Source organism: Larus michahellis, chromosome 1 (genome assembly GCF_964199755.1).
Source record: "Larus michahellis chromosome 1, bLarMic1.1, whole genome shotgun sequence".
NCBI lineage: Eukaryota > Metazoa > Chordata > Aves > Charadriiformes > Laridae > Larus > Larus michahellis.
Window position 1 is genome coordinate 10300371 of NC_133896.1, and position 25613 is coordinate 10325983.

Here is a 25613-nt window from a genome sequence, read left to right on the forward strand (position 1 = left end):
ACATACACGTTCATGGATGACATTCTTTCTTCTGCTGCATGGGTGAGCAATTAGGAGAGTCAAGGAGAAGTCCCTCATCTATGGACAACATCTCCTTTCCCTCCCTCAAAGAAAAGCAGTACAAAAATGCTAGGTAGTCCATGGAGAGGGCTGTGTTGCGTGACTGCTGACCATCTGGCTGATTGATTCATCATGACCCTAAACAGTGAGTTGTAAGCATGGTCTGATGCCCTGGAGTTAGACACAAGTGTGCATCAGGCCTCAGGCAAGTCAAACAGCTCCTCCGCTAATGAAACAATGAAGAGCACACTACAGATCACTAGTTCACACCACCCACTTCTTAGCTTTATAACCTACGAAATTATCAACCACGTTTCTCTCCCTCTCTCCACACGTATAATCATGATGGTGCTTTTATGATCATTATATTCATTCTGAACAGAAATGAATCCGTTCCTATCTGCAGCAGAACATGTGTATCCTGTTCTTCCTTTATTTGCTTCATTCCATAGATATAGTTGTGTTATATGGAAGAGGGGAAAAAACCCAAACACCACCAGGTAACAAAAGCAAGGGCGCTATAACATGAAGAACCGCTCTTTTATTGACTAAACCATATTGATTTAACTAGATGGTGAAACGGCCTGAGGTTTGTTCGGTAAGAAACACCGGTGTTATTCAACAAAATATGTTCCGTGATGTACAATGAATGTGTTCTAATATGAGGCTGTGCGGCCGCTTTGCTTTCAGGGATGTAGTTAGGATTATGAGTCACTAATTGAAAATCTGAATTCATCCCAGATGAGTGGTAAGAAATGTATAGAAAGTATATTCACATGCGCTCTGGCTATAGCATTAGTTATAGTATATAGTTACAGTGCATAGTCCTCACACACACCTCCTCTGCTACCACTCTGACAGAATTCTTTGAAATACATATTTTCATTTTCTTAAACTACTTTTCTATCATTCTTTTATCAGTCCTGCTTTAATACTAGACTCTCTTACTGTTTCTAGGTTGACTTGCAAAATTATGAGAGGCAAAGAAAAGAATAACAATATGCTAACCGAGGGCAAGTTTATATAACCCATACTATATCAGCAGTATTATTGACTCAAATGGGACTCCCCACATTATCTTCGTAGCCCAGTGTAAAGTTAGATTTTTGATGCCTGATAATATAGTGATTTATTTTAGAATTTGATATCTTGTGATTTACAAAACCCATTGTGCTAGAAACAAATCATTCAACCATTTGGGAATGTGTTTAGGTTTTGGTTGAGTGATTTTTTTTTACCCTTTTCATTAAGACCTTAAGATTGTAAAAACAGTGTATTCAGACAAGAGGTTCTCCAGATCCAGTAGCCCAGAAGAGTGTCTGCCAATGGGTATCCGTGTTCTCTGATATATCCTTCCACAGGCTGTGATGCAGAAATTTTCAAGCTGTAGCTTTGTGTTTCTTGTGATACAAGTTGCATTCAAAGCCCTGGTAGATCATATATATAAAATTATAGATATTTACCATGGTACACTATATAGTCTAGATATTATTTATCTTAGGCCTTGTGTCGGTATAACTTGAAGGCTATTAAATGCATACCAGAAAGAAAGGAAGTGAATTTAGTAGCTTGAGTTACTGGGGTTTGGGGTGGAGAGCTTAAGCTGCTTACAGAATTTTGATGCTTTCAGATGTCTAAAAAGATTTATCTTAATAGACAATCGGTAATAGACACAGTTCCACAGAGATCTGTTCTGCGTTGTTCAACATGCTCATAAATAACCTGAAAAAGAGGTTGAGCAGCAGGATGAGAAAATTTTTCACACGATACTAAGTTATTCAGCGTAGTGAGACAAAGGAAGACTGTGAAGAATTACAAAAGGATCTTATGCAACTGGGTGGCTAAGCAATCAAATGACAAATTAAATTATTCTTGATGAATGATGTAGTGATAAACCATGGGGAAAACCATGAGGAAAACATGCGTATCTTCACATATAAAACAATGGGCTGTGGACTGAGCATTACCAATGAAGAGTGAGGTTCTGGGGTTATGGCACATAAAGTTCCATGAAAATTTCAGATTGCTGCTTAAGAACTGTCAAACCCATATTAAATGTTAGGAATTAACAGAAAAAGAACGGAGAATTCAACAAAGAGCATTGCTATAGCACAACTCACCCACATCTTGAACACTGTGGGTATTTCCAATACAGGAATTAAGCAGCACCAAATGAAGTTATTAAGATCGATGTTGAAAACACAAAATCAGAAGTAGGTTTTAGTTCACTAGGCTGTGTGCATGCGTAGTAAATTCCAAAAGAACACTGTGAATGCTGAAAATTTGCATGGGTTCAAGAAGAGCATTGACAGGTAAGTGGATGAAAAATTTGTTGAGAACTATTAAGCACATAGAAAGCAATCAAGCTCAGGGAATCAGCTACACTGAAAAGAGTTGGAGGAAGGGAGATTATTCTGGGAGAGTATTATTTGTACTTACCATATTCTTTCTTTGTCACAGATAATTACTTCTGGACAATGCTGGAGTCTGTATATTGATCTAAGTAAACCTTGGTCTAAGCCAGTGTGGTCATTCTCATGTGCTGTGTGTGTATATACACACATACTCACATACAGAGTACACGAGAATATACATATGCCTATACTTATATATATACACACCGAGTACATGAAAATATATATATTCACAGTGACGCAAAATTTTGCAGTATGTGCTCATATAATAAACACATCTAAACACATACATGCAAATATATATAAAAATACATTGAAATATGTTGCTTACAAACACTGCCATCCTTAATAAGGGCATGGGTTTCACAGGACAGCTAGTGCAAACTGGCAAAACAAAGTACACTTCATTATTTCCATGACTATATAGCAATAAACATACACTGAAAAGATGTTAATGCATGACACTAAAATAGCTTATAATTTCACATATGAACAGGACTCTCTGAGTAGTTAAATATAGTTTGCAGTTAATTATCCCAGCAGGATGTAAAATGGTTATAAAACAGATTGGTAAATCTGTTGGATATGCTTTTTTTTCCAAATATAGTGAAAGATACCAGCTGAAGTATCTCTGTAAAATACAGTGATGAGCCAGATTCACCACTGGTATGAATTTGCACTTATGATTTCTATAACCTCCTCTCACAAATCTTCTTTCCGCCATTTTTTACATAACCGATCGGGATGTCTGCATTTTACGTATTTTCATTTGTTGATGTATCCTCTCTATCACCAAATAATGTTGTCACTCTAATTGTCAAGAAATCAAGGTTTTCTATGAAAAAAGAAGTTAAAGAAAATGTCAAGACACAGTATTTCAACAACTTGAACAGAAATTTACAAATGCATTTCTCTTCTGAAAAGATGTTTGGGTTTAGGGTATCACAGTGTGGAAGTAGACAATATCAATCAAAATTGTATTTTTTTATTTACTCAATTTTTTTGAAAGTAACACGTTAATACTTCTCTAGATGTAAAATACTTATTTTTTATATATTCTTCATTATTGTTAAAATTACAAATATTACATTTGTCTCAATTATTCTCTCCTTTTATGCATGACACATATAGAAAGATTATTGACCAAAAGTCAAAACATCCAATTAAATAAGAAAAATCTCAGTCATAAATGCATGGAATTAGGAAGCCATGCTGTAATATTGTACAACCATTTGTAAAGAGGTTTCACGAAAGTTTAATTGCTTAAATAGTAAACTTAAGGTATGTTCATTAAATATCTGTAGCAAATATCTCTATGTGTTAAAGGTAAGAGGAATGTAAATACCTGTCACATGTTCATGGGTGATGTTGTACCTAACATAGATATATTTGCCATTTTATGCAAAGATCAATTCAGGGGAAGCAAAATCACAATTCAGGAAGCCAAGGGATTCAATTTGTGGAGTAGTAACATGTACAACGGCATTGTCTTCTCAGATCCTAGATTTATTAGTGCTCACCTGATACCAGAGAGCGACAATCCAGAAGATGACAAAATCTATTTCTTCTTCCGTGAAAATGCAATTGATGGAGAGCACACCGGAAAAGCCACTCATGCCCGAATAGGGCAGATCTGCAAGGTAAAATGATGACTTCTTTGTGTAAGGTTGAATACACTTGCTGAACAGTTGCGAGTTATTTTAGAAAATGCGTTTTCTTGCCTGTAAACTATTCCATATGAACACTGGCATTGTATTGAAGCAGAGATCATCCCATGTGAAAAATAAGTACGGGATAACATACCCAAAGGTATATTATTCAGTTCTCTGTTTGGGGAAGCTTCACAAACTACGATGTTTTGTTTAAAAAGTCATGGGCAACTTCTGAGGCTTAGAACGTGTCTGCAAAGCAAAAGAAAGATTCTTTTACAGGAAATGTGATACTTCCAGGTAGGCCACAAACATTTGAAGAATTTACTTTTTAAAGGAATGTTATTACCTTTCCATTCCCACTTTAGTGAAAATCTTTAAAACAGAGGCAAAGGAAGATTTAATGAAACAGTTGTTTAAGCTTAGCTGTAGAAATGGGCAACAATTCAGAAGACTCTTAATGACTGCAGATTGAATCATTCATCCACACTGATAAACGTCCACGTATTTTTCTGATAGGCTTTTAAAAATGTTTCTACAAATGAAACGATATTAATAAATGTTGTAGCTTTGGCAACTGTGATGTTTATAGTAAAATATCATGTTAATCCATAAACACAATTTCAGTATGGAGTCCTTGGTGCACTTTATTCATAAATTTTGCAGCTATACAACTGTTCCCACTGTTCTGGCATTTTTATCTACTTTGTTCACTTGTAACTTGCATTTCTACTTTGTTGCTACCTAGTTAATAATAATAAACCCTTTAAGCTTTACCAGGACATGGCAGCCTGGGAGCTCTGGTGCAAAATATTCTGCCTGTCTCTCTCTCTCCAGTGTTATACGTGTATTGCAATATATAAAGAGGGTTGGGTTTTCTTGGTTTTGTTTTTTAAATTATGTGCTACTATGAAATATGTAGCAATACAATGTAAAATAAGAGGAAATCAGAATTAGTGTCTTTGACAACATAATAATGCTTTTGTGTGTAGAAGGTGGATTCTTTTCTCTGTTTTCTGTAAGTAGCATTTGCTATATTTTCTCTGTAGTCTGTTGATGCTTCAAACGTAGACTGTTACAAGATAGTAATACAAAATACTTTTGTTATTAGAATGACTTTGGTGGACACAGGAGCCTTGTTAACAAATGGACAACTTTCCTCAAAGCGCGTCTGATTTGTTCTGTGCCAGGACCCAATGGCATTGACACACACTTTGATGAACTACGTAAGTGGCAGAAATGGCTTTCAATACAGAAACGTTTTCAGGTATTATCCAAATGAATTTAACTTAGTTTTCTTTTCCATCTCTTGTTATTGTTGCAGAGGATGTGTTCCTAATGAACTCAAAAGACCCTAAAAATCCAATAGTCTATGGAGTGTTTACAACTTCCAGGTACAGAATGTATCATTTTACTTGCATGGAAGCTTGGGTGGCTGCTTGTTTTAAAGAGGTCTCTTTGTTAAAAATGTTTTTAAGAAACACAAAATTTTCTTAACCTTTGAACTGAGAAGTCAGTGGCAGTAAGAAGTAATGAATTAGGTTTCTTTTCTTATGAGCAATGTACATCATCACTCTGGAGCAAGTAATCACAAAGACTATCAGTTTCTCAGGCTGTTCTTGTGGTTGAATTGGCTTTTCATAGTGGGGATCAGAATTTGTTGCCCTTTCCACACAGACCTGGAAAAATAACAGAAGCATAAATATGCTTCTTTGGGGGCAGGGTGAAACAGAAAATCTGTGGTGTGTAAAACTGGCTTGTCAAGAAGATATTCATAAAAAGTATTGCTGAAACCTGGAAAGTTTAACAATCATCTTTCAAAAGTTCTGTTATTGAATCATGTATAACTGTGACTTCAACGTTTTGGTTTCATTGTGCTTTCACCGAGACCGAAATTATACGTGTAGCTTTGGCCTGAGGAAGGTTGGCAGTACTGGTTGCATTGCCACATTTATTTGTGAAGGGCAAAGGCTTTAGTTTCTAAACAGAATGAATGTTTGTAGTGATAACCAGGCATAGAAGAGAGAGATTTACAACTACTTACGGTCTTCTGTAAGAAATCTTAAGGTAAGAAATGACACTGAATTTTGTGTGTGTGCTACCCAACTGAGAGTAGAGACTGCTAAAAAAAACCCAGAAAAATGCAAAGTGTAGGAAAGAATTGAATAGTGCTCTAGGGACAGCCCCGTTGAAGTTTACTCAAATTGGGGCTTTGGCCTTCTGGGGACAATATGTTTTAAATAGTGGAACAGCAGCCATCTGCTTAGGAAAATGTCTGAGAGATCGTATCAGTTATGCTGAACTTTCACAAGAGGTGAGTTAGGATTGCTCTGAGAGCATGTCAGAGTTTTGATAATCAGCACATGCAATAAATTAGAAAGCAACAAGCTGCTATTCCCATAGCTCTTCCACTCGATTTAACTGACTGATAACTTAAAGAACCTGATTTGATTTCTTCTCCCCTCATTTTTAGTAATATCTTCAAGGGGTCAGCAGTGTGCATGTACAGCATGACAGACGTGAGGAGGGTATTTCTTGGTCCCTATGCCCACCGAGATGGCCCAAACTACCAGTGGGTTCCCTACCAAGGGCGAGTGCCATATCCACGGCCAGGAACTGTAAGTACCCTAAGAAATATAGTAATCTAAAATGGGAAAACTATGGAAAATATTTTCACACATTACATGGTCCTTGAACTGAGATCCAGGAAAGACTTTGAAAAAGATGATGAAATGGATAGGGTGGCAGAAAGGAAAGCTAACAATTCCTCCAGGTCCAAAAATATACTGATTTTCTTGTAAAGAATGAAGCTGCAATTGCAACTTCATTTTGGATTTTAATTTTGGCATTCATATTAACAACTTCAGCAGAAGTTTGAGCAATGCCTGGAGAGCTTTGCTGAAAGTCAAATGTTTAATAAATTACTCTGCATTATCCTTTTCCTTGGAATTTGTCTTTGTTCCAAATATTGGCTGAATCATTCTTAGTGAGAATGAACAGAAAACAGAGCATCTGCCTGGCTGTTAAGAAACGTTCAATTGTTCTTGACATCGAACCTAGTACTGTAAGATACTCCTGCAATGGATTGTAGAGTGACTATAATAATTTCTAACTCCCATTGGCATTTTTTAAAATCTATGCTTTTACCTGTTTCTCCGTTTCTAGTTTATGAATAACTAAAATATCAGCGTACACAAGACAACCATATTTACAACTCCCAACTGATGTCATCACATATAAATATTTAACTGCCTGTAAAGTTACCACTAGGCTAAGAAGATGGGACATTTATGAAAAAATCGTTCCTTGTATACATTGGGATAGATCCTTAGCTAATATAAATCAGCTTGGCCCATTTAAATTCTGAAATACCATTGCTGAACATAAAATACATATGTACTTATGTATACATATAAACATTTAAATATAAACAATATATCTGTCTAGAATATTCTTTTAAAAGTCTCCTTAAATATAAGGCACAAAACAAACCAGGAATAGCTTTGATCCTTTCTTTTAAATCATCAAGTTTTCTGGTTTTGTCTGGTATGTTTTGAAATTGTTCATTCAAACCTGGTCTTTCAAATGATCTCCATCAGTCAGACAGTATATCTGCTCAGCCTAATGAAAATTACTTCCTAAGTAAAAGAAAACAGTGGCTCCCTGACAGCTGGATTCCTCAGCACTCCTGACTCCCTCACTCTGACTACTGAAGGGATTCCTAATTTTTTCCAGAGTTAAAACCCAAGCTCTGCAGCATAGGAGAGGTTTCTTTTCTCATTTGATGCTGAACTTGTTTGGGTTTTTTTTTTAATTACTATAGTTAATACTGATATGGCCAGAGGGTTTTTTTGAAGTTGTATTGTTTTGCATCCCTGTGGAAAATGTGAAAAATTAGATATTCTTGGTATTCCTTGTATAGCTAATGTCATCTTCTTTTCCATCTGACAGACTTAATAAGTTAGTGTTCATTGTTCTGTTTATTTATATTCCTCTTTGATTCCAGTATTGATTAACTTTTCTAAACAAAACCCCAAAAAAACTATTATGTAAAACTACAGACAAAGAAGAAAGTTACATGTTTCTAACACAGAAATAGACTGAGATAAAGAACTGACTGCTGCACAGGGGCTCTGTTACATTAATTCCTGAGCAGAGATCAGACGCAGCTCTATTGAGATTCTGAATACACAACTCAAATATTTGCCCTAGAGACTGGCAACGCGTTAGCTCTGCTTGCCTCGGAACCTCTGAGTTATTCCAAGACTTGTCTGAGGGTCTTGAACCGAGGTCCATATGGGAGAAGAATAACTTGATCAAATTCCCGAGAACAAGCAGAAAAGCAGGGACCTGAATCCAGCCCCTAAGTGACCTAAGCCACCAGATCTGTTGCCAAAGTAGGAAAATACAGTTAAGTTACATATACCTTTTTTTTTTCTTTCTGGATACCCTCTCAGAATGAGTTTTACCCTTACAATTTCACTATAACATACTCACACTAAGATTCACAAAGAAAATGCAAAGGTGCTCAGATTTCATTGTAAACATTTTTCTTGCCTAAGGGCGAGAGTGATCCCAATTTATACCATTCTACATAGCCCTGCAGTCGCATCATGTAGTGCAAGAAGCCATGCCACTGTAATGATATTAATTAAAGAGTGGATGAGGCCATCAGTTTCTCCGAGCCTACTGCCAGTGACTCTAATCCTGGTGTTAGAATGAATGGTGAAAGAAAAAGAATTTCTTTTTTCTCTCACAGTTGCTAAAATTATTGTATTGTATTACTAGGATAAAACTGAATTTTAAACTGAGAGTAATTTCTGGCTGAAAAGAAGCTTCTTTTTTTTTTTCTAAAGTGATAACATTGGATATTTTTTTTCAATGGCTTTGAAGACCAGTTGAGTATAAAGAAGAAAGGTTTTTGAAGTTCCTTTAGATGTCAGAGTTGTGGCTTCCATTTCCAAGAAACGGGGAAAGGGAAGGGAGAAACAAAGTCTGAGCTTCTTATAGTGATTCAGTTCCAGATCTCACTGCAGTTAAGCAGAGCTGAATCATCTGAGGAATTTAACAGGTGAGGTGCCAGTAAACTTCTCGAGCATCTGGTGACTTGCCCAGTACGAGTAAGGGAAAAGGAAAGTTAATGGTTCTTTTGAAAAGTCAGAAAACTTTGTAAACAATTCTACATCAGCTTCACATTTAACAAAGAAGTTGCCAGGATTTTTTCTTTAAGACCTGCAGAATTTTTTTATTTTTTTTTAATGTTTTAACTGTATTTGGGAGAGGAGGGAGGATTTTTGCATATGCCTCATCTTGAATGAGATACCTCATCCTGAATTCATATCTGACTTCCTGTGAATTCAGCTACAGGCCTCAAGATTTCTCTGCTTCACGATACCAAAAATCTATCTTCAGTTATGACCAAAGCACTTTTGTTCCCACCAAAATGAAGCTATTGATTTATTCTGTTGGATTCCCTAATGGGCCAGTTAGGCCAGTTATAACCCAGTTACCTCCTTCTGACTGATCAAAACCCCTGACATAGCCTGTTGGGGACCAGCAATTGGATGTTAAATGCAAGAATTCTTTGACTCTACTTGAATCCAAGATCAAGGTCATTTGCCCAAACTTTTTCGGGACATTATATTCACGCCTATCTTGTGCCACCTGAAAAAACTTTCTTTTTCCTTGATATCAGTGGGATCGATCAGGAATATAAACATGAATTCTGATGAAGCACCTTGCCAGTTAGCTTGACTCAGAGCCACTAATATCAATAGCAGTCCTGTCATTAGCACCAAGGATAATGTCTTTTTTGTGTATCCTAGTTTTGTGACCACAACATAAATAAACATGACAGGATTTTCCTTCTCAGGACAACTCAGACTTCATGTGGGTTGAGATTCCTCTGCAAGCAATTGGGACTACGGATGGGTTAAATCTCACCTCTTGATGGTGCCCATTTCACTCCATTGACAAGGAAGGGAGTTATAATCTGAAAGAGCTTTATTTCATTTCAGTTAGTTTCCTAAAGTGGGATGGGATGACTGTGAGCCACAGCCTAGTCCGGGTAATGGACTTTAGACTTCAGATGTAAAAACACAAAGTTATTGTCATTTATTTATTCTCATGAAAGCAGGGGATCCAAGCAGTAATCTAGGTTTCATAATTGGGAGTCTCATTTAAACACACAGAATTATGACCCTAATTCTAGTTTTTTGATTTTTCTGCATAAAATATATCTTGGTCAACATTGCTGCAAGTAAAATCCTTTGTCAGAAAATCAGCCAGAAAGTAAATATTCAAGCAACTGAAACACAGCTGAAATTCATTTACTTAAAATTGAATATTCATTTACTGCTTTTTTAGTGTTTGCCCAGCTGCAATTAACAGTACTTAGTTCTTGTGTAGTGATTTTTATACTTAAAGCACTTTACATATATTGTCTAATTAATCATTATTTAATTAATCTGAGTAATTAGTATTGAACTGTAGTTACAATATTAATCAAGATGTAAAGCAAACTTAAAATTGAAGTATAGAATTTTAAAAACAGTCTTTGAGACAGACAATGGTTTGGCCAACTGATTTTATCCTTGTAATATTTCTGTACGAGAGAGCAAGAACTTATAATAATAAAAAAGCTGAAAAATGTTGACACAATAAAGTAGATAACTAACTTGCTTTCTGCTTAGTCTGCTCCACATGCATTAATCAAATGTCCTCCCTCCTTCCCTTCCTCCCTTCCATACCATATAATGGAACAGAATGTGGGAATTTGCTTACTAACAAATATGCCAAAAAGGGACAATTTACACTTTATAAGTCCATGCTGGAAGCGTCCCTTTGCTGAGTATAACAACTACTCCTTTTGACAATATTGATTTTTTAATTTCATTTCTGATGAATTATTAATAATTTGGATCAAGGTGATAGCAAAGACAATTGATTTCTTCTGCTGAGCATCCTGCAAGGTCTGGATTCTTGGTTAATAAGATGTTGTCCTCTAGGTTTTTAATTTAATTGGAAAATATTCTAGACATGGATATAAAGGGCAAATTATCTAGGGCATTTTAAAACCAGATGTTTATATTTCAGATTCAAATGCTGCAAACATAATTGTCAACTGGGTTTCGGGGTTTTGCATGTCTTAAATAGGTATCTCTGAACAGATTAGGAGTGGGGAACACCAAGTTCTTTGCCGAGTATCTTTGGACTGGTGATTTAATGCCATTGTGGTTCATTTTCTTCCCCCATTCAACATTACTAGCACACTTCTAATGATTACTTCAAAGTAACCTCTAATTGTTCATAAAATACTTATCAATTCTGCAGAAGAGACGAGGGCAAATAGTGGTGATTATCCACAGTCCTCACATCTCCCCGTCGGGACGTGAGGTAGGTGAAAGTGGAGGAATATTTCTGTGGATACCGAAGCCACAGTCTTACCTCTCCTTCCCTTCTCAGCCTCTATGTTTTGCTCATGTTGGGCGAATGTGAGCACATAATTCTCTGCTTTTCACAAATTAGGGTCAAAACTGGCCCACCCATGGCTATATAAGGGGGCAAAGGGACTCTTTACTGTGTTAACTTCATGGGGATGAGCTTAATCCGAAGGGGACACCAACCTTTATGTTACTGCACAGCACACAACAGTGAGGACTTAGTTCTTCATCGAGAGTCGTCTCCTTTAACAGCATGAGCAGCAACACTCACATGAGGCTTTCTTTAGAATCAATGGAGAGAGAAGAGATACATTTAGGACATGACTCACTTGATTTGATTTAGTGTAACAGGATCCATGTTATCTGGACTACATGGATTCCACAGCCTTGTTGAGACAAGCAGGAGTTTGAAAAGTCAGTAGAACAGGGAATTGTCCCAGCAGTTTGTTGCTGAAATGAAAAGGATTTGTTTCTTCAGAGAGGAATTGATTTCCAGTCAACTTCTGAACACAATACTTTGAAACTAAGATGGTGGCATAATTAATTAATTTTCTGTTGTATACATAAACAAATACTGAAGTTGCCTGTCACATATTGAATGATTTTAGATAATTCAGGATTTCTTCCTTCTGCCAATTAAAGATTAACACTAATCAGTAAATGACTGAAAATCCTTTTAAACTGCATAGTAGTAAGAAAAACGATGAAGGAGTATCACTTACATTCTGTTAACTATATTGATTTAAATCCAAAATGAAAAAAAAATAGAGACTTTTAGTGACAGAATTAACTTTTTCTGTCTGTCATTCAACACTTAGATCCCTTGTCATATTTAATTATAAACTGTAGTAGTTGCGATGGTTGTAATGAAATGGATTTCTAATATGTTACTAGTGATAAACAATAAAATGTAAAGCATTTTATTTTTTATTTCCAGTGTCCTAGTAAAACATTTGGAGGCTTTGATTCCACCAAGGACCTTCCTGATGAAGTTATAACATTTGCAAGAAGTCATCCAGCCATGTACAACCCGGTATTCCCCATCAACAACCGTCCAATCATGATCAAAACGGACGTGGATTACCAGTTCACACAGATAGTAGTAGATCGAGTAGATGCAGAAGACGGCCAATACGATGTGATGTTCATTGGCACAGGTGAGAAGCCCTGAATCTTCTCCGTCTGCTCCTCCAGGAGTTATGGAGACATAGATCAGATAAAATTTCATACTCTGAAAGGCAGAACACTGATTTATGATCCAGTGTATACCTGTGAAAATTTGGGGCAAGACTCAAAACTGTGCGCGTGGGGAGGTCTTTGTTACCTACATTCAGTGTTGCAGGTTCAGGCCGTGGCCTGCATAGCTTAATGCTTTAGGACCTTTGCCAACTGGATTAAGATCAAACCACTCTCTTTTCAACTCCTGTTATTAGGGAATTTTATTAGAAATATCTTGCCTTACTAATTATAATTTAGTATTAAAATACGGGTTTTGACGTACCCATTTTGAAGTGCAGCGTAAGAAATAGTAACGTGAATGAGACAAGTACCCAGGTACGGGAAATGTCTTGTGTGTCTTTCAAGTATTTCAAGTATTACCTTAATATGCCCAGCTCCTTAGCCAGAAGAGTGCATCATTTTACTTAAGATGAAGATATCTAGCACATGCAAAGTGTTTTAAGAAGAGTTGTATTCAAATAGAAATGTGATATCCTTTCCAAAGCATTTGTGGAATCATTCAGCTTGGGAATTTCATAAAAATGGAAATATGCACTCAGGAAAGATTTTTTTTTTTTCCCCCCGGAAAGGTAATAATGAGAAATAACAGTGGCCAGAAATTAGCTGATATGCATTTGCCTAAATTCAGTGGCTTCAGAACTATGCTGATTAGTAGTTGATGGATCTGCTTCTTCACCTTTGAAGATTTTCCATTAGTTGGCTGGTGTTTCAGTTATGTTGAATAAAAGTATTTTAAACTGCTATTGAACATAATTGCTAGTAATTAGACATTGGCATCAGGAAGCCAAAACAAATCAAACCAAAACCCTACTGTTGCTTTTCAGCTTTGGACCAAAAAATATCTGTCTGGCTGTCTGTCTTACAACAGTCCAATTTTTGCCTTGTTTTAAGTACAGTTCTGGTGCTCTAGACCTGGGGTCAGATTTCCAAAGCAATAAATCTCAAGATCTCTTTCATGCTGATGCCTGAAATATATTATGAGTAAACTGAGAGCTGATGAAGCTTTGTGTACCAAACACAGTGCATGCGTAGCAATTCAGAACATTTACTGCAGGAAATGCAGCTCTGCGGAAAGTGTTCCAGCTCTTTAAAGCTGTGAAGTGAGTTATTAGATACCAGTGCTACAATATGTTCTTGCATAAAACATCGAAAAGTAGTTTCATATGACTTTACACAACACAAATATTTTCCATCACACGTTAGAAACTTCAATGCCATCTGCAATTGGCAGTGTTTTGTGCCTTTCAACAAGTCTTCTCTGACCTGATTCAGCCCAGAAAAAAAATTAATGGCAATACTCCCCTTGGCTGCGATGTGAGGGAACAAGCCCTTCAGCATCCAGAGTTTGATGCTGAACAAACATGAGGAGCTGATTTATGTCTACATCTTGAGCACAAGAGGTGGCATTTATCTCACCAAAGTCTGGCATTCAGTCTAAGAAAGATGCTTTGGCTTCTGCAAGGGAGAGAGATAAGTGCTTCCAGAGAAACTCTTTCCTCAAGGGTAAGATGAATAGTTGCGCAGAAGTTCCTATCTCTTTTCAGACAGTACACGAAGACTTGCTTAAACCCGAGCTATAGCTTTTAGACAGTTATCATTACATATAGTGGTTCTTACCTAAATTAGTCAGGCAAGGTCTCCCTCTGAAAGAGCCTCAGTGGTATCTAGCTCTTACCTTTGAGTTGGGAATTTACACGCTCACTGAATTCCCTAAACCACTAGTATTCAGGTGTGTGGTAAACGCTCTGGATCCCATCTGACATTGCTGATATTTGCACCCAAGAATTGTAAGAAAAGTATTGAAAGGTTATTGCTTGCATTTGCCAAAAGATTTCAGTACCAAAAACACAGCTTCGTAAGTGCAGTGTTATTATTTCTTGAGATATTACTTTTTTCTATAGAAATTGTTCTTTTTCCAGCAGGAGGTTATACCCTCATGGGACAAGAACAGGCACTGCAACACCTGTGCTTGGAGCTGGGGCACAAAAGGTGCTCCTCTGAGCTCACTGTCCTTATTGCGCTTTTCAGAAGGAGGAAAGGGCATCTACCACGCAGGGGGAAAGGCAAAGAGGCAGAACTGAGGCGCTGCTGCCTTCTGCCAGAAAGAGCCGGATGCTCCAAGCCAAAGGAACCAGAAACAGATACACAATCAGTGCCTATTACATCTTCCCCCAGCAAAGAACAAGACGGGGAGCAGATTAGGGACTCTAGTCACAGTCCAGTTTTCCGCTTGATGGTCTGGACTATGACAAAGCCAGAATTAAGCTCTCTGGGGTGTGACTGGGTTTCTGTGCAGGTCTGTCCCATCAGATTAGATACATTTCTCTCTATTTTCCCACTGCCATTGCAGCAATCTACATTATTCCCACACGCTGCTGCACTTCAATATGTTGAAGAAATACTTTTTTCTTTTCCTTTTCATGAAATAACTGATGATAATTGAACACAACGTAATTAACGTCTATCCAGTGTGGTCACATTTTCCTTTCCTGTGGGTGAAATCTTTAGCCGAGCAGTTTCTTTCCCACTGTGATTGTACCAGTGTGTTTCACAATGGAAATAAAATCATATCGGCATGCTTGAAATTATATCAGAAAAAAACAGGATTTAAGATATACACTTAATGCATATCCTGAGTCTCTGATATTTGGGACCATTTGGCACAGTCAAGGTACATCTGTCAGTAAAGCAAATTAATAACAGTAATCTTATCTTACTGAGCAGAGCCTATTGATCCTAAAGGAGAAGCCTGATTCCATTTGTGTGAAATTGTTTGAAATACTACTCTGTAAAACCTGATCTAGAACTCAGATAAAGCCCCACTTTGGTACCCGTGGCCTGACCAGAGTCGCTGAAGTGATTAACACGGTGTATCTTTGACCTCAGAGGCTTTCGTGAGCATCAAGCCACTGTAATTGTTGCAGGATCCACTTAAAAGTCAGACCTTTTTTTGAAACAACGTTATCTGGGGAACTCGTGTCTGCTCAGTGCCCCACGCAGGCTCCACAATTTCCCTTGTGCTGTTTTATCAAAAATCCCCCTTTATTTCTGGAATATGGCTTTTGATGGATTGTGACTGAGGACAGCCATAGGTCAACACAGAATACAATCATGACACATTGCTAGACTGTTATATTTATTAGATCTGAGTTCTCTTTTTTTTTACCCATACAATGTATTTTCCTCAAAACTACAGTCATCAAATTATCAGGATAATTAAGGAAATGAACTCATCGATTACATCACACATATAACTTACGTTAAATTATCTGTTGTTCTGAATTATTCCGTTGCAGAAATGTGGATTTTTTTTCTTCTTGTTTTAAAGTTTATATTACATTTTTTCTGTATTGTTCTCAATATTTCTTCAATTAAATATATTTAATTAGTAGCAGTAACCATAATGAAAACCACTTCCCAAACAACTTATCTAGTATATTTTATTAGTTTAGTTTGTACATGTAGCTGCCTAAAAAAAAAGTTGTGCTTCGCTTTGTTGTTGTTGTTTTAAGAAAGAAATGTTTTTCTTTTTAAAAAAGTATCTATGAACTTGTGACTAAGGAAAGAAAACAGTGATGTAGATATTGTGTGGAAAACAATCGCATCTGTCTAAACTTCAAAAAATATGTATTTAGAAACCAACATCTGCTTAAAGGGAAACAGATGGAAAAATGAAAATTTCAGCTCTACAGGATGTTCTAGGATTTCTAGAATATTTTAATCCAAATTCCTGTAAAAAAGTTGAAATGCCAGAATTTTCTCATGAAATCCATAGCTTTTAAGATAGTCAACTTATAAAAAGGTGTAATCTATTTGTTTCAATTTAGTCTGTATTTCCAATATAGAAATGGTGAGTTGTCATCTTTTTAATCAGAAGTTTCAACTAACACACACGAGTGTATATATATACAAAATATGTTTTGATTTTGTGTAATTGTTGTTTAATTCTTGTTTGGAGAATCTTGACCTTTAGACTTCTGTTACTTTGAGAATTTTAGCCATTTTAAAATGCCTTGTATTTTCCTAAACTATTACTGATATACAACATGCAACATGAAAGGTCCTCAGGAACATAGTTGTTATTCCTAGGATACATTTCCATGGCACTACACTTAGCTGGTTAAAAAGAAAAGCTGCATCCAGAGTTGTTTCCATTTCAGAGAGTCTGCGATAATGTGTACCAACCTAGAAATGATCCGGTTTTGTTTGTTTTTTTTTTTCCCTGCTGAAAATTCTTTTTGTGAAAACAAACAAATAAATCACAGATGCAGAAGCTGTAAAACAGAGATGGTCTTAAGTCACAAAGCATATTCACAAAACCAGAAGCTGTAGCTCTGGAATTTCAAGCGTTGGACTTGTTCATGTTAAAGCCAATTGCAAAATCCCACGAATGTAAATGGATATAGTATTAAAATGCTGGCACACACCTATTTTTAAATAGAAGATACAAGTTGTATTGCCTTTTACCCCCCAGCGAAGACTAGTATCTAACACACAGAGAAATATTGATGCCTTAAGGGGTTTATACGTCTTAGGTACTTTGTTTGACATGGGGAAGATCGCCTGTACTTAAGAGATCTAACAGCTTCATCTATCTAACAACATTTGTCCAGATGTTTTTCTATCTGTACTGAGCCTTCTGACAGCATCTTCACATGCATTTTAAGAATGACAAACATCATATTCAAAATGGACAATAAAACATGCCTGGGTAAATTTAGCACATTTCCTTCCTCAATTAAATGACTGAAACATCTGTCATTTTATACTGTCACTTAAATAGTATTTCGGTCCTTTCCATTCTTTAATAACTGTAGTAGTATTTATCATCTTTGTTGCATTTTGATAGTTGAAAGACTTCAGTGAAATATTCTACTGAAATTCAGTGATTTTCTAGGTTATTTTGAGTAGCAGTTGGCATTTTGAACAAGTGCTCAGAGATATGCAGCTTCACAATCTTTGTATGTGAAATAATTACATATCACAAGAAACTCTGGCTGCTCTGAAAACGAAGTATGCTTCTTAAGCACCTGAAAACTTTTTTTTTTTTTCCCCTCCTTTTCAAGATATTGGAACAGTTCTTAAAGTGGTTTCAATTCCTAAGGAGACTTGGCATGACTTAGAGGAAGTCTTGCTGGAAGAAATGACAGTCTTTCGGGTAAGTGTGGCTAAATTTCAAGTGTCAGGTTGTAGATTTCTCTGTGGACAGCTGCAAACTAAACTTCTTGCAGTCTAGCCAAGGAATAGCCTGGCATAACCCTCTAATTAGCTTGTCGTTTAGAGACCCAGACACTAGTCAAAATAAACCTTGAAACTTTCAGTGCTAGCTGGAGGTTAATGATAAAGGAAATGGCATTCTGGACTCTTGTTTTGTGGTTTAAAAAGTAAATTAGTATCTCTGAGTCTTAGAGCTATTACATGCTGTAGTTAAATATGTATCTGTGCGAGTCTGGGAATAATGCCTGTCTGTTTTCTCCCACAGAAATATACAATACACGACTTTTATAGTTGCATCAACTCTTAACACTCTTCAGACTATCAGCATAATGTAACTAGGGAGATACTTTAGGAAAAGCAGTGATCTGCACAGATTTCTTATGCCCAATAATCTGAGAAACAAAGGAAGTATTTATGTTGTCGAAGGTGACTTTAGGGTCTCATTTTCATGGTATGACATAGGCCACCATAAACACCCCCTAATCTTTAGTACTTTTTTGTGAAAATCAATCTCTTCCATTTTTCCTATCTGAGCTGCCTAAAATATAAGGCATCCCATAGGCACTCCTGCAAGTCGAGGCAGAGTAAACCTTTCAAACACTTTCCAGACAGAACCCAGGGACGTCTCCTGTTTTGTACACAACAACGAATCATTTACATTCCCCACGTTAGTCTTTTTGTCAGTGCCGTTTTTATGGCACTGTTTCACAGGCCCCAGGCTTTCGGGGGGTTAATACCTAGCTGGGAGGGCAAGGTTAATCTGACAGCGTGAAGATGATGCTTGTGTGCTTGGAGAGCCCCGCGTCGCTTGGTCTCACTCCAGATGTGCTGACAAGGGCTCAGAACCCGCCACAGGGGCCCAGCCGCCATGTCCTCATCATACTCAGTTGCTGTCCGTTTATCCCTTTATATCCTTTATATCCCTTTATCTTTGTTTTCTAAACAGACACAACATATCTAAACAGAGCTCGTTTATCTTTATATTGTTATTTTCAATTATTTTTTTTTTCTCTTATAGGCAATCTTGCCTTTCCTGGTACCAATCTTGCACAGAAACCACTGTTTCAAGGGCAAGATACTACTGAAAAATGTGTGTCTCTCTTTCTGCAGTCCATGGAGTTTTTTGAGGGCAGAAATGTGGTGGTTTTTTTCGTAGTTAGAAACTATGAGGAGAAAATGAGACAAGTAATTTGTGGCTCCCAGCTTTTTCTCTTTTTTATACACGCAAAAGTCATTACATTAATGCAGGGTAATTTGGCAATTGTTGATAATGTATGAGTCTCTTCCCTAAATCAAGTAGAAGTGCCAAGGTAAAGCAGATCAGAGAAATATAGAAGTGAAAGAAATAAAATAAATGGAGTGAAAGTTTTATTTCAGAACGGCTTTACAGAAGCAGTATGGTTAATGGCAAATTCAAATCTGGTATTTTACTTTACATGTGTATTTATTCATTACACAAAAGGATTTTGGTGTTCTGATTTACTTGAAAGCTCATTTATCTCATTTGGCATACATTTAAGCTTTGAAGAACGCATTAACGTACTTCAGTGGAACAAGCAGAATTTGTATGCGTAAGATATGGATCTTTCAATAGGGAATTTGCAATAGATTTTAAATGTACCTTAAGCAAATGCAATTTTTCTTTAGTTACTAAAGAGTCTATGTGCATCATAAAGAATGTATTTTGATGGTTAAACTGCAATGTGCTGAATACAATGCTTTTCATTCATAATTCCACCAAACTGAAAGCCTTCCGTATCTATTACATTGATAACAAATGCCTCTTTTAACCCCATTTGTGCAATATTTCTCTGAACAGCTGAGCAAACAAACTAATGAGTTCAATTTTCATTCAAATGTTACACTTAATTGATGCTTTCTAATATAAGGTCTATTAACCCATTTGTAAAGGCAGGTCCACATGCTTAACATCCACTGACCCATATCAAATTCTCTCAGGATTAGCAAGTTGAAAGCTACACAAGTGTAAAAGCTTACTAAGGACTTTATTAATGTACATAACCAAAAATATGATGTATGGGATCAATACTAGACTTTTAAACGGAACAAACTTCATAGAGAATTGACTTGCACACTTTGTAGCCAAATGATGCCTCTTTTGCTCTCAGGATTAAATCCATTCAAGCAGCTGGACCTAAAACGTGTAACAGCCTTTTAATCAGATCTTATTCTGTTAAATATTTCCTGCAGTCTCTCATGTAAAAAATTAGATATTGGTTTGACATGTGCTTGCTACAGATAAGTATAATTAAGAGTAGACTTAGCTAGGTGAGCAGTAACTCTCCTAGTGACCCGTTTGGTTGGTTAAATAATGGGTATTCCAGGGTGCAAAAAAATTCTTGCCAGTTTTAGTTCTGTGTTCTGCAAATAGGAGTAATTTCTTTGTAGGCAAATAGTGTGGTGCAGTCAACAAGATTACGTTTGGGATTAAGGCTTGTTCTTGTGAATAAGATTTTGCAGGAACAGAGTTTTCACCTTGCTATGGTTAAAGGGTGCTGCTTATTTTAGTGTTAGCACCTTTAATATAGTTATCTACATACTTTGATACAGCCATTTTATATATAGTTTTATACAGTTATTTTCATATTTCCTGGGAGGTTCTTTAAATGTAGTTTTAATACTAAGTGCAGATATTAATTTCAAGACGTGAAACTAGTAACAAAGTAATCACAATGAAACTGTAAGAATCATGGAAAATTATATGTCTACAGTCAACACAGCAATGCACCCGAAGATGTACACGCATTTCTAATTCACTTATAGCTAGAAAATACTCCACTGCAAAAGAGAAGAAGAAGCACTATCACTAAAGACTGTCCAGTTTAATTTCAAGGTTTCTGGGTTGGGCAAATAGCATTCTAGCAGAGCTTTTATGTTTCTAGAACTCATTTTATGTTCTAACTCTTTTTTCCCCATAGGAACCCACTGTTATTTCAGCAATGAAGATTTCCACAAAACAGGTACTATGCTCACAAACTTTAAATCACTTTTAAATATTTATTGGTCTGTGTCTTTTAGAGACAGTAACTTGGCAGTCAGTAGAGACATATTAATTATAGCAGCAGTATCCCATCCCTTTACATAAACATCAGTAGTTTCTCAGGAAAATGTGACATGCAAAGGAGAAAGGAAAAGCCTACTTTGTGTTACTTACTGGTAAGGTGGAAACTAAACACAAACTAACGAGCTGTCTGGAGGTTCTCAAGAAAAAAATAATCCACATTATGGAATGTTCTCCTGACAGAGAAACTGTTCAAAAGGAGTGGCTCGTCTTGTTCCCTTACTTCAATGGGACAAGTTCTAGTCGCTGTCGGAATGAGCTAGTACAAAATGCAGAGAGTGGAAGCAAAGGCTGGAAATGAGACATCCTCCTGTCTTTCTGTCCAATGCCCATTCCATTCCTGGATGTGCACCATTCAGGTTGAACAAAGAAGGTAGATTTGATTTAGTCCAAATTTTCCATGGCCTTCTGGTTCAGTGACATAATTAGGACATGGGTTCCAGACTCAAAATTTATATTTCCTACTTTCTGTAGAGTGCACTAATAACTAGCTTCTTAAAGATATGTACTACAGCCTTCATTGTAGAGCAGACCATAACTAAAACTAACTGGACTTCTTGATGGATGGAGGTAAAGTTGTGTCTTGTTTACAGTAAAGGTGATTCATGCAATTCTGAGCAATTATGGGCAATTATTATTAGGCTTCTTTGTGAAGCAGCTGATGAATTACATAGTTGTGCAAAGAACTTTGGGTTGCAGTCCAGGAGCAAAGCAGGTATTAGGGGCCTATCTTCCACTTCTGCCTGGAATTAGGTAGATGGACCCCGGGCACTGTAATTTCCTATCTCAAAGGTCTAAGACATAAAATTCAGTGTCAAATTTAATATAATAAACTTTTTCACATTTGTGTTGATTTGGAGCCTAATTCAGTAAATGCAAGCAACTTGTTCACAGTCATTAATTTTGCTATTAATGTAATTTTCAGTAAAGAAGAGATTCGGTGTTACTTCCAGGACTGGGTACACTAAAAATTCTGTGTGTTATAGATAAGATTTAGTTAATTCATCTTCCTCACTCTATACGTTATTAAACTGAAGTTGAATTCATTCTGTAACGGGCAGAGCCCAATATTATGTTTGAAATGCTGCATATTTAACTCAGAATTCATTGCATTTAGGAAAACTGTCTGAAAACATTCATGTATTTGACAGAAAACATTTTGTTTGGGGACACTCTTCTAAAATAGTTTACCACCTAAAATAACAAAAATGGCAGAACAAAAAAAATGGGCTATTGATTATCGGGATACTTAAAAACAAACCTGTCAAGTTGTATATATGTTCACGTCATACCAAAATGCTCTGCTTTGGATTGTTTTTATAAGTACATTCCCTTAAAGCAGCCAATTGTATTTGATAATGGACTGTGCATTTTCATGCAACTTCTTCTTCAAAGCGTCTTTAGTTATGCAGGAGAGATTACAATTTTCCCTGAGCCTTCTGAAAACAAATTTACACTGCTAAAATTGTCTAAAGCTAAAAAAGAGCATAAAACGCAAGTTATTCAGGCAGAGTTAAACTCATGAAAAATCAACGAGCCTCAGGCTAAAAATGACAGAAGCATGATACAGTGTGACAATCTTTTGGCACTGTGTCTCTGGATCAAACAAGTATATGGCAACATGTTTGCATTTTATATTTATGATTTAAAAATACTGTAGTTTTATAACTCAAACACTTTACTCATTCTGTTCTGATAAGCAGGGCGTTTTTCATATAAACAGCACGATAATTCTATGCATTGTAGAAACCAGGAGCATGAAATGTAAACAGTAAAACCAGCATGTCCTGTTGAATAACTTTAAAGCAATCACTTCATTTTACTTGTTTTCCACTAAAAATTCTTTCATCCGATTACAAAAACATGGTACGGGGAGTTTCTCTTTATTTTCGAATGTTTTACTACACTGGTTGTTCAAAGCTACGTCTTTTGCCATCGTGCCAGGATGATACGTTACAAATGACTCTTTTTCCTAAAGACCAAAATCTACAAACTCTTCAGGAGCAGAACTTAGCTTAAGTTTTAAATAATATAAAACTCTAAGGTTCCCATGCCCCTCTCTACGAGTGTGAATTTGGCCCTAGAGTGAGAGTGACTTTGAGCAAGGAAACTTAGCCTTTATGTGTAAAACCAGGCCTTGATACGGTCCTTCTCAATTCTGCTGTCTTTAGTTCACAGGAATGATATTTATATTTTCTCACTGAAGCTACATATTCCTCCTAATTTCCTAATTGGGTTGAGTGCCCTAGGCTTGTGTAACCTTATCGCCTAAACAACTTAAGCGTGGCTAACAATAGACACCAACCTTCAGTGGACAGCATCCATAGAGCCACTGTAGCACCCTGCAGCTGCCTAAATTCACAATTCTGTGGGAGCCAGGCTTGCAGGGAGCCCTTGGCTACCACTTGGCCCTGAGTCTGTCAGGTGGGAGCTTCATAATTCTCCCCTTGATTTAAAAATGCGGAAGTGGGCCAAAAAGTCAGGCCTGGCTTTCACTCAAAGGTGACTTTTTTTGTGGAGCAAGCTCTTATCTGTTTGTCAGGGTCAGGTCTGTGATCCCCTGTTTCAAAAAGCCATTGGATTCCTGGTAAGATGGGGAAAAAACAAGGAGATCCTTGGCTGATACAGGGCAGCTCCTCGTCTGGTGAACTGCTACGAAGAGCTTTTATTTCTCCTCCATAAGCTACTCAATCAAAGGCAAGGCAGAGACCTTCGGAAAGACTTTAGTGACTACTTTTATGGTACTTTTCCCAAAGTACTGAATTTTATTCAGAAGTTACCATTTCTGTCCATAGTGAGCGTACAGAAAGGACCAATTCAAAATGGAGATGTCACTTAAACAGCCCCTTGAACTATTCTGCATCAGGTACTTTTCAACATATGAAATTAAATTAAATGGGATTTGAACCTCATGCTCCCTAAAGTTCCTTTTAAAATTCTGCCTAAGTTCTTCTTTTTAAGCATTACATTTTTTCATCTTTCTTTTTTTTTTAAATAATTTTTAATGGAAAATTCTCAGTGATCTCTTTGTCCGACTTCTAGGCAAACGCTGCTTTTTGGGCAGCAATGTGGGGCAAACAGAAACCACTGGATTGCTTAAAACATTAGTTTCCTCAGCTCTTCTGGAGTTCTGATACATCTGCAAGAACTTTTAGAGAACATTTCCCCCACCCCCCACCCCGATTTGATCTGATAATCAGCTGATTTATTAAATTAACAACCTCTTGGGAGACACTCTTTGCCCAAAAGGCAGTTTGTATGGCAAAGTTAGGTCAGGCCATTGATGCAAATCAATCTATTACTAGTTTCTGATTTTTGTACTGCCTGGATGTATATATTATTAGTGTCCAGAATAATGATCACCAGCTGGAGTCTGAAACCATGATCAGAAGAGCAGCAAACACAGCAGCAGCCTTCAGGCTGTGCAGCACCTGAAACACATGCTGAACTTTATGAACTTATCTACAAGGAAGAGTCTTTAAGTAACCCTATTTTGGCCTCACATTTTTTTTTTTTTTTCTTTTCTTCTTACGTGTTTCTGGTCATTCTTTAACGCTGAAGACATTTATTAGAAATTAAGGAGGGTTTTTTGACAAAACTAAAATGGTTACAGGGGTGCGTAGGAAACCATCACACTGTTCTTTATTTTCCCATGTGCATTCTCTGGGTTGATTTTTATATTAGTTGCACCACACATCGCTACATGCTTATATAGGTATTAATGCCCCAATTACATAGGACTCAGATCAATACCATCTGGACATTTAAGATACTTAACTGAAGCTCTGACGTGACCTGTGCTGCCTCCATAATCAGTAAAGAGAAAAGGCATCCCTTGAGAAATGGTTAGGTCACTGAAGATTTGAGTTTCTGCTCTTTTTACTGCAGAACATACCCCTAAGCTGGGTACTTCATTAAGTGACTTAAGTTAGAAAGAATCAACTTATCCTGTCTGCTGCCTGTCATCTGCTTCTCAAGGGCACAGCGCTAACTGGGGACTGCTATGTGTGGTCAAGGCTTTGTGTAGAGCTCTGTGTGGTCAGAGGTTTTGGCCCAGAGAATGTGCATTAGCAGCCCAGCTACGGCACTCTAATAGGTGGAAGCAGCTGCTTAGAAAGGGCTCGGTTGTCAATTTACCAGTGGATTTTCCTTTGGGTGCTTTTCCTTGTCATGCTTTCCTTTAGAAAATACTGATGTTTACATAAATGCAAGGGATGTTTCTGTTACAGTTAATGTATCCGTGTAAACTGCCAAGCTGCTGCCTCTGAAAGAAGTCAATGCAACACCTTTTATGAGTGTTTTTGGTTTTGCTGTCTCCTGGTATCCAGTGTTTATCATTTCCAGTTGGTAGGTGACCTCAGCCACCTTCCATTCCCGGATTACCTGGAAACGGTACCTCTGGGACATCACAATGCAGGAGACGAAGAATTTTGATAACATTTCTTGACATCCTATTTTTCTCACCAGCCTTATGCTTTCTAAGAAAGAAAAATGAATACGAGTTTGTATT

General features: G+C 36.9%; 1 protein-coding gene across 2 annotated transcripts in view; it reads left to right on the forward strand.

Annotated features, from left to right (window-relative positions):
* Positions 1-25613, forward strand: part of SEMA3A (semaphorin 3A) — a 170862-nt gene that overhangs the window by 128196 nt on the left and 17053 nt on the right. For both annotated transcript variants that reach the window (XM_074573363.1, XM_074573362.1), the window contains 7 exons: positions 3972-4114; positions 5235-5349; positions 5448-5517; positions 6597-6741; positions 12503-12722; positions 17871-17962; positions 20961-21002. In XM_074573363.1, the coding sequence (XP_074429464.1) occupies positions 3972-4114; positions 5235-5349; positions 5448-5517; positions 6597-6741; positions 12503-12722; positions 17871-17962; positions 20961-21002 (827 nt within the window). The remainder of the gene's footprint in view (positions 1-3971; positions 4115-5234; positions 5350-5447; positions 5518-6596; positions 6742-12502; positions 12723-17870; positions 17963-20960; positions 21003-25613) is intronic.